The 10,632-nt window shown below is 31.4% G+C and overlaps 1 protein-coding gene across 1 annotated transcript; it reads right to left on the bottom strand.

The window, feature by feature from the left end:
• Nucleotides 1-764: 764 nt before the first annotated feature.
• Nucleotides 765-9,699, bottom strand: LOC111704681 (uncharacterized). The gene is made up of 6 exons (XM_023476994.1): nucleotides 9,657-9,699; nucleotides 7,910-8,051; nucleotides 6,324-6,369; nucleotides 5,678-5,818; nucleotides 1,671-1,789; nucleotides 765-1,278 (listed from the first exon to the last, which is right to left on the bottom strand). Exons 3-6 carry the CDS (start codon nucleotides 6,356-6,358, stop codon nucleotides 1,202-1,204), a joined length of 372 nt encoding a protein of 123 aa, XP_023332762.1. The 5' UTR covers nucleotides 6,359-6,369; nucleotides 7,910-8,051; nucleotides 9,657-9,699; the 3' UTR covers nucleotides 765-1,201.
• Nucleotides 9,700-10,632: the final 933 nt, after the last annotated feature.

A 10,632-nucleotide genomic window follows, 5' to 3' on the forward strand; every position in this document is an offset into this window, starting at 1 on the left:
CAATTATTATCGTCCCTTGAAATGATATTTTCCCCTTTAAAAACTGAAATTATTTAGGTTTGCTTGTATTGCTCCAGTGCATTATAAAAATGATTGAATGAAGGGGTTTATTTAGATAAAATAAACTTTAGAATTCTTTTCTGTGAAAATATTGTTATTGTAACTTGTAAATGTAGTTGTAAATGTAGTTGTAAATTCAGTTGTAAATGTATTTGTAAATGTAGTTGTAAATGTATTTGTAAATGTAGTTGTAAATGTAGTTGTAAATGTATTTGTAAATATAGTTGTAAATGTAGTTGTAAATTTAGTTGTAAATGTAGTTGTTAATGTATTTGTAAATGTATTTGTAAATATAGTTGTAAATATATTTGTAAATGTAGTTGTAATTGGAAGCTACACTGTTAGGCCGGAATCTAGGTTACCCTATAATCAATCATTATGTAAATTTAAATATTTTAAATCTCCTCAAAATATGCTTTAGAACTAATTAAATAATAGTATGAGAAGCAATCCATAAAATAAAGCTTTTCACTTATACATGGCTGATAATTGGCTGAATTTATTGAGGAAACCATGGGTGCCCTGGGGGGGGGGGGTAGCATTGGCCAAAACAAATTGAAATATTTTTTCTTTAATTTTTTAAACACTTTTTGGAAGATTCCACCCCGGGCACTTCAGCAGCTAGTATTCACTAAGATCTTTGAAACTTGAAAAAATAAGCTTAAGGTCTAAATCTTCAGATTATCAACTAACATTTTATTTACACTTAGTGTATGATGGCACTTTTGATTGACATGAGCACTTTTAAATACTTGGAGACTTTATGCTTATTTCATTAATGGGTTTATTGTAGTCCATAAACTCCTGTAGTCCAGTAGTATACATTAGATAATATTGTAGTCTAGAGGTATACACTAGATAGTATTGTAGTCCAATAGTATACACTAGATAATATTGTAGTCTAGAGATATACACTAGATAATAGTGTAGTCTAGATGTGTACATTAGATAATATTGTAGTCTAGAGGTATACACTAGATAATTTTATAGTCTAGAGGTATAAACTAGATAATATTGTAGTCTAGATGTATACGCTAGATAATATTGTAGTCTAGAGGTACACACTAGTTAATATTGTAGTCTAAATGTATACACTAGATAATATTGTAGTCTAGATGTATACACTAGATAATATTGTAGTCTAGATGTCCACTGATTTAGATATAACTAGAGGTTGATTAGAATTTGAACTTGTCAGACTAGAGGGACTTGTTCTATCTAAAAAAAGAAAGGTTGTTATCTAAAAAACCATTTCGGGAAAATATGATAATGACATGTATTATACCAATTCAACAAAAATAAACATATTTGTTTTGCTTACAAATTTACGAGTACTTTTTATATACGAAATGGTAAAAATATCCATTATACAATATGAAAAATCCCTCAACATTTTTGAACATTTGAACTTTTCGATTAAAAAAAGCTTTTCTTAGATTATTTTATTTACTTTTAAACTTGTAATTAGAAAAAAGCTTGCAAACAATTAAAACTTTTTAAAAAATTCCTCTCATTGTATTGATACAATCGCCTAAAACTGTAGTAAATTGTTTTGTAAATAGCTTAAAAAAAGGAAAGTAATTTGATCTTTATCTTATATATTTATTTACCTGGAGGTATAAGATCTGGTCTACTGGATATCTGTCCCTGTGATCTAGGTGCACCTGGAGATGAGGTTCCATAACTCTCCACCTGGATACTTGAACTCCGCAACTCAGGGAACATAAAACTTAAATATTGAAATCAAATTTAAGGGTTGGCTACATCACATCAAACAAAGATCAATTGCTATTCAGCTTAAAATCTAAAAAAAAGGATTTTTCTGACGACCTCTATTGAAACTTGACAGGAAATAAGTTTTTGAAATCCTTAAATGTAACTGTCTAAACAAGTTTGCTGTTTTCAATCACCATTCCGTACCCTACTTAAAGCATTATTGCTTTGAATTCTGGTAGATTTACTCCACTACACTGGACTGGATCAACTGGATACTGATGTCATAGTCGGTATACGGTATAAGACCGTTATTTGAACGAAAAAAACGGGGCTAGGGATTTTCAGTCCTAATATTCTTTAAAATGACTCAAAAAAGTACTTTTTTATTTTTATTTAATTTTCAGTTTTTAATTTTAGAAGAGGTTGGTTAAGTAACTTTAACTAAAAAATATGTCGAATATTCAAAAATCTCTATTTACTTGAGCTAAAATATTCATATAAAGGGCGGTCGCCAAAAAAAGTCTCTTTAATTTTCGATAATCAGACTATTGGTAATTCAAAATGAATCTTATTAATAGAATAATTCGGTTTAAGTGTTCAAATTCTCATCAGAACCTTTTAAAAACTTTGCACAAATTATTTTTAGCAGAGAACAATAAAATTTAATGAACTTATGATTATACAACATGGAATAAGAAAAAAACATCCCAGGGGACAGAGAAAATACTTAAACAAACAGAAGAGATCCTTTAAAAAGTTACTCTTATGGTACAGCTGCATCATTTATTATCACTTAAACATTCCAAAATGTAAAAAATAAACAACAAAAAAATATTTAAACTTTATAAAAGAGTTAAGAGTGTTTTAAAGATCTCTCAACTGCTTGCAATAAAACATGGCATTTCAACTAAAATCAAATTGTGTTCATAAATAGTATCAAATGATGTACGGGCTGGTCTTTTAGCCTGCGTCAAGTCAATTTTTAAGAATATATGAAAAATTCTTGTGAAAATGTTTGATGAATCGGTTGATCTATCTATAGCTGAGAGTACTATTGTGATCCTACAAATTCTATGGATTTGCTGGTAGCTGGGATATTAACTAGTAATCCCTGACTTATTGTAAACTTTCAAAACCTAGTAATATTCATCATATTGTAAAAGATTTAATATTAATTAGGTGGGTATAATACCCAAAACAGCAAATAGCTAATCTCCACCTAATTGCTAGAATTACATAAATATAGTAAACAATATGAAAATAGTTGCAGATTTTTTGCCTGTAACATTATAACTTGGATGTGTATTTTTAGCAATAAATTATATCTTATCTTATCTTATCTTATCTTAAGAAAGTAGCGCTTTTAATTTATGCTTTTTGATGGAGGCCAAAAAACTAAAAAGACGGGATTTTTGCCGACCACCCTTTACATATATTTTAATACCCTTAGTTTTTTCTTCTGGGGCTTTCTGAAACCTAAATTTATTTTTCTCTGCAAAATAGATTTGAAAAAAATAATACACGTTATTAATTGTTTAAAGTAAACAGAGATATTTTCGAATATTGGACATAGATTTACGTAAACTGAAGCATCGGCGACAAAACGTTACTTAAACGACCCCATCAAAAATAAAAATATCTTTATACTAAAGCACTTTTTCCAGTCTTTAAAAAAAAATATTTGGGCTTAATAAACTAATTCTGTTTGTTTTGGGTCACCCTGGACTTGTCTGCACTATGCAAATCATTTTTGGGGTACACTATTATTAATTAATGTAACTGCAGTGTGCACTGTGCCCACATCTATCTACATTTTACACCAATACATACATTGTTTGTCCGTTTGTTTGTTTGTTTGTTTGTTTAGATCCAATAAAAGTTAAGACGGCTGAACCGATCAGGCCCACCTTTTTTACGACAACTCAAAAGGCCATTGGGAATGGGAACTTGATTAGCAACACTTTAAAGCCCCTTAAAAGCTAAGTACAGATATTTTGTTCCACTTGTCGCCTTCTGCCCCTTTGGTAAAAGTAAATTCAACCTATATGAAGCATAAAGCCTGACCGCGGCAACCTTGTTGCACAGGCTAGTCCTGTCCATAGAGTATAAGGTACAGTACAAAAGGTTGACCCGACTCGGAAATTCAAATATACTACGGCTGCCCGTGCCTTCAAAATTGTTTAAATTCTGAAAAATATTTATTAAAGTTTACTAATAGAGATAAAAAAATGTTTAAGGATCAAATAGAAAATATTTAAGAAGTAATTAAAGGATTATTTACCAGTGTTATATTTTTTTAATCTTCTCGTCATATTTGTACAGTGTTCAGATATTGTATAGATTATATACTTAAATGTTTCAATTAGGATGCTTCGATGACAATTGAAATTACTTTTCAATCTCCTAATTCTTAGGTAAAACTTCAAAGTAAACTGAAATTGTGTTTAAAAATGAATGACTATCCATTTTCAAAATTGGATAGTTTCTATAACTATATTTAAAGGGACAGTAAGCATAATTTCAAGTGACCCTCCATGTAAAGATGGCAATTCTAGATTTACAACTGTACCCTTTAAAGGCCGGGACAGACCGGCTATGTAAGGTAGTTAAACTGAGTATGCAGTGTTGTGGACAAATTCTATAGGATTCATTTGAGACATATAAAACGTTTCAAAGATGTATATTGTATATTACTGAGTTTGAGCGCAAAGTCGACGTTCAAAATCATGAATTTGGGTGGGTACGTTTTCAGAATCGGTTTTTTTTAATTACTAAATAACGACAACAAAAAATATAGTAAAAATTCTATAATAAACTAATTAGATGTTTAGGAACATATTTCTCAAAAGAAATTTGTCAATAAACCGAAGTTAGAATTAATTATTTTCTTTTTCATCACTATATTAAATTTCTTACTTTTTATGAATTTGTTCGCAGATTTCTTCAAATTCTTCAAATGTCGTCTTTTTTAATAAAATTCCAGAAAATCTGCAGAAAATCTTTGTGATTAAAGAGAGATTATAGAAACTAATAATGGAATAAGATTACTTACTTTCAATGATAAGAGTTAATTTTTTTATTTTCTCATCCTGTTCTTAAACAACTAATTAGTTTACTGTACAATTTTGTTTATATTTTTTGTCGTAGTTATCTAATAATTAAAAAAAACAATTCTGAAAACGTATCCACCCAAAAGCACGTTTTTAAACGTCGACTTTACGCTCAAACTCAGGATTTAAAGATTTTTAAAAAGTTTTATATGTTTCAAATGAATCCTAAAGAATTTGTCCACAACACTGCATACTCAGTTTAAATACTTTACACAGCCGGTCATTCCCTTAAGAGCTTAGTCTAATCAAGAATGAATTAGTTATTCATGTTTTTGTTCATTAAACCTATTTATTTTCATTTCCTGTTCTTCTGTGAAAGTGACTTGCGCAGTTCTTGCTTATAAGAAGAAGCAACGGAGACACATTCAGAAATAAGCACTTTTCAAGTCAGGAAAACGACTTTATTTTCCATATTTTTAATCAGATTAAGGTTTTAAGGGTATCTTTGTAAGTCGGGCATTGCCATCTCTGCAAACATGACACTTCAAGTCCCTTTAAGGAGATACTTTGAATATATCTTAGACAAGTTTTGATATAATTTTCTCGGTGGGATGTAATGTAGTATATTAGACACTAGATCCTAGGCTTACAAATTGTCTTTGATATTTGTAAAGTTTGTAAGGGGTGCGAAGCCCGTCCGTAATATTTCATATCTTGGAAATGTACGGTAGCCCAGAACACTAGATAGTTAGATAAAATCATACCTATAGGCAGGCCGTGTACACTCAGTGTACAGGGTATTCCAATGTTATGCAAGTTATAAATTAACAATGAGGTATAAGAACCTTTACCTTGGAGATTTTCTTTCTATTTGTGGAAAAGTAGGTTTAAGATATCCTTCCATATCCTCCCCCTCCTCCTCCCCTTCCATATCCTCCCCCTCCTCCTCCCCTTCCTCCTCTTCTTTGTTCTCATCCCCCTCAAATCCGTATCTAGAGAACTTAATATTTAATATTTTCCTTAATTCTTTCCTCCTTTTTTACCATTCTTTAGAACCATTTTTGACAAGATTATGTAAAAAACTGTAGAAAAAAATTAATAAAACCTGAAAAGTTACCCAAAAAATGAAAGAGTAACCCAAAAAATGAAAGAGTAACCCAAAAAATGAAAGAGTAACCCAAAAAAATAAAAAAGTAACCCAAAAAAATAAAAAGTAACCCAAAATATGAAAGAGTAACCAAAAAAATAAAAGAGTAACCCATAAAATGAAAGAGTAACCCAGAAAAATAAAAAAGTAGCCAAAAAATGAAAAAGTAGCCAAAAAATAAAAAGTAGCCCAAAATATGAAAGAGTAACAAAAAAAATGAAAAATAAAGCAATACATTAACTAATAAACTAAAAAGTGATCCAAGTTGATAAAAATTAACAAATAAACAATAAACATGTTTAGTAACTTAATAAAAATGTTTGATTATTCCAATAAACTGAAAAAAGTACCTAGAGTTTGAACTTTTTCTGGATCCTAAGCTCATGTCCAGATACCCTTAACAGTCCACAATTAAAATAATCAACAAAATTAGAATAGCGTTTTCTTTAAATGGACAATCTCTGTAAGGTCATTGACAATTAAATATGGAACTTAAAACTACTTTTGTATACAGAGGCTTGATCCTACACCATCACCGAATTTTAAATAAAAGTGACATAAAACGTAATTTAGCCTCCATTTAGAAAGTGACATACTGATCAAGAAAGCAAGAATTTATTATTTTCCAAACTAAAAAACGACGATATCTTTTTTACTCAGACAAAGATTTATCAGACACAGTTATACAGATATATTCAAAGAGAATAGAATATATATTAGAGTGGAATTTAGACAATCCTTCGGTATGAATTCTGTCAGTCCCTTTCAGCCTGAAATCCCGGGAGTTCAAAGTGTACAAATCATGAAAATGTTCACAAATTATTTGCAGTAGAGTACATTAATACAGTATGTTCCCTAGACTATCCATTTCAAACTCAAATTTTTTAAAGCTGTTAAATAAACCTTATAATGAATTAGGTGAATAAAAAATCATCGTTTGAAAAGTGACAGGCATAGAGTCTATGTGAAATGATCATTGGTCAATTATGAATCCAGCTTTTTCCATAATTTGGTTTTCTTTTAATATTAATTATAGATTTTCTATAAAATTATGTTCCAGGGCCCAAAAGGTTATATAGCGCAAATGTGTGAATTACACCTGCAGTATGGAAACAGTACAACAAAATGGCCGTTTTACACTTTTTTTCTAGTAAATTCCACTCTAATATATATTGTATTCTCTTTGGATATATCCCTCTATAAATGTCGGGTTACTTGAAATATTGTCTACATACAGGTTGAGACTGGAAATATGGTCTAATACAGGTTGAGACTGGAAATATGGTCTACATACAGGTTGAGACTGGAAATATTGTCTAATACAGGTTGAGACTGGAAATATGGTCTAATACAGGTTGAGACTGGAAATATTGTCTAATACAGGTTGAGACTGGAAATATGGTCTAATACAGGTTGAGACTGGAAATATGGTCTAATACAGGTTGAGACTGGAAATATGGTCTACATACAGGTTGAAACTGGAAATATGGTCTAATACAGGTTGAGACTGGAAATATGGTCTAATACAGGTTGAGACTGGAAATATGGTCTACATAAAGGTTGAGACTGGAAATATGGTCTACATACAGGTTGAGACTGGAAAAATGGTCTACATACAGGTTGAGACTGGAAATATGGTCTAATACAGGTTGAGACTGGAAAGACGAACTGAAATTCTTAAGAAATGACGATCCCAAGGTCTTCTGCCTTTAATATAGTCTTTTAATGGCTAAATGTTATTTGGAAAAGAGAAAAAGAAGTTTACAGTTGTAGGGAATCATTAATTTAAGGTTTATATAAATTCCGTACAGTCGTCTGTCAAGTCTTATTTTTTATGGGTAACCCTATATTAAAGACATCGAATTTTAATCTGAGCTGATTACCGGTGACATGGAAACGCCTCAGCACGGAAACGCCTCAACACAGAAATGATTACCTATAGGTCTAGGTACTTCATAAGAATGCGTATACTGATTATTGCCATGTGCTGGTTGCTGGAGCTGCTGGCCAGGGTAAGGAGGGGGTTCAGGTAGTCTTCTACATTGTATAGAGAGGGGAGTAGAGGTGTAGGTAGATCCCTGCATATAATTACGTATCAGTTTATCAAACAATCAATAAATCAATGCTTTACTTAAGAATTGCAGTCACATTATAGTTTATTTAAAGAACAAAATAATTAACTAATCAAAAAAGCTGTAATCAGTAAATACAGCTGATTATAATCAGTAAATACAGCTGATTATAATCAGTAAATACAGCTGATTATAATATTATTTTTTTATTTAGCTTTTCACAGCAATTTATCAGTAAACTTATAAATACATTAGGACTCAGCTTGCAAGCTAATCTATCTATCTATCAAGATGTACTTTTAAATAAGCACAGAAGTAATATAAACTTTTCACCAGGAAAAAGAAATATAAAAAATAGAGAAAAGGAAATAAATCCGATCCATTAATAACATGGTATATTAGGAAAAAAACTGTGGACATATTTTATAAGAGCCATGAAAATTTGAATAATACGGGAAAACTCAGTCTCCCGACTACGCTGAACTTAAGACTAAGTTGCCATACTATGTTGCGCGCACATGCCCATTAAAATTCCAAAACAGAGAGAGGGGGATTGAATTTTGTAGACCCAGAAATTAGTATTTATTTAGGGTTAGGTTAGGTTAAGACACTTTCTGGGCCGAGCCCTGAGGCTAGGAAAGGCTAGGGGGCCGAGCGCTGTGGCCACGGGCCAGGTTAAGTTATGACACTTTCTGGGCCGAGCGCTGCAGCTAGGAGAGGCTAAGGGGCCGAGCGCTGCGGCTAGGACAGGCTAAGAGGCCGAGTGCTGCGGCCACATGTCTTGCATTTAAGACCCCACCAGCTGCCAGTCTCTACGCAGGCATCCCACAGATATTATTTTTCTGGATCTACAAAATTCAATCCCCCTCTCTTTGTTTTGGAATTTTACGGGGCATGCACGCGCAACATAAAATGGCAAATGCCAAAACATTAAGGGTCAAGTAATGAGATATGTTGACAAATTTTTCCTTTAGTTGAGCCTAATCTTGACTTAAACCCATGAAGTGTGTATTCAAGAACACTGAACATGTTCTAATTGGTTCTAATTCACTTAAAAAGACATTTCTGTTAAAAAAATGTGGCAAAACTTGTGCAATAAACTCCCCAGTCTCCAAAGAGCAAAGAAAGTCAAATGTTACGATGACTTAACTTGATGTAAGTCCAAATATAATTTAGTCTGGTATTGGAATAATAAGGTGTTCAGGCAGTAGGATAGAAAATATAAACAAACAAACAGAGATCACTACTTTATATATATTACATGTATATAGATAGAAATATAAACGGAGTCCCTTCGCGCACGTCAAAGTAAGATAATAAGATTGAAACCTTATATATTAATCATCATAACTCCTTATAGTCAAGAGCTCTTGAGAGGAACAAAAGCATTTACAGTTCAAAATATTCTTTTCTCTATACTTGTTCGTAAAATCAGAGCTAGAGAAGCAACGAGGTCCCAAAGTCGTTACAATAATCCTAATTGAAGTTGACCTTCTCCTTCAGCTAGTTAGGAGTGCCTGGAACATCGGCCTCGGAAGATAAAAAAATATTTGTTACCTAAATATTTATAGAATCTGTTGTATATGTACTATCTAATCTAATATTTGTTACCTGAATAAGTATAGAATCTGTTGTATATGTACTATCTAATCTAATATTTNCAGAGCTGAAAACTTTAGAATGGTGGATATCAAGTTTAACGCTTAAACCCCTGGTTTTATTAAACCTATGATTAGTTTAATACGTATCCAATATCCAGAGAGAAGTTTGAAAATCTCCCAAAGCCTAAAATGAAACAGCCAATCAGATGCCGGGAAAACAGCCAATCAGATGCCGGGGAATGGTTGCAGTCCACCAATGATAGAGCAGAGAATAGAGATCAGACGCCATTTAATTTTTCTGTATTTTTATTTATAATTACATTTTATTAAATTTATTTGTTAGTAAACCTTAAATATTTTATTACAAGTGCTTATATTTCAGATCAATAATTTAATAATAGGATAATAATTGATTTTAACGCAACCTCATTTGTCATAATTCTCGTAATCCGGGATGCGGATATTCAAAAGAGCGGTTTAAGAAGAAAATCAAAAGTTTGTCCATTGGATACACAGTTTAAGATAACGGGTTTAAGGAAATCTCATTCTAAAGTTTTCAGCTCTGATTAAAGTCTGAACTAAACAAACAGATTAAAGTCTGAACTAAACAATCTGAATAAAGTCTGAACTAAACAAACTGGATAAAGTCTGAACTTTACCAAACAGATTAAAGTCCTATTTTTTAATGATGTATAAAAGATAATATTCACAGTTATTGAGGAAAAGGATAATTATATAAAAAGTAAATATAAAATATCCCTAAATACTAATACTAAACATATTCTAACATCATTTAAATTCAGTGATATTTGGCTAATTACTTCTGTAATTCCTGCATCCAGCTTATAATGTTGATTTGCTTGCTTAATTATTAGATATGACTTTTGTTCGATCTACCAGCTTAGCAAACAAATGACTTTGCTTTTAATCTTGTTCTTCTTCCCCTGTCTGAATGTGATTGAATATCTGAGATATAGTTGCATGAT

Source organism: Eurytemora carolleeae, unplaced genomic scaffold (assembly GCF_000591075.1).
Source record: "Eurytemora carolleeae unplaced genomic scaffold, Eaff_2.0 scaffold606, whole genome shotgun sequence".
Classification (NCBI taxonomy): domain Eukaryota; kingdom Metazoa; phylum Arthropoda; class Copepoda; order Calanoida; family Temoridae; genus Eurytemora; species Eurytemora carolleeae.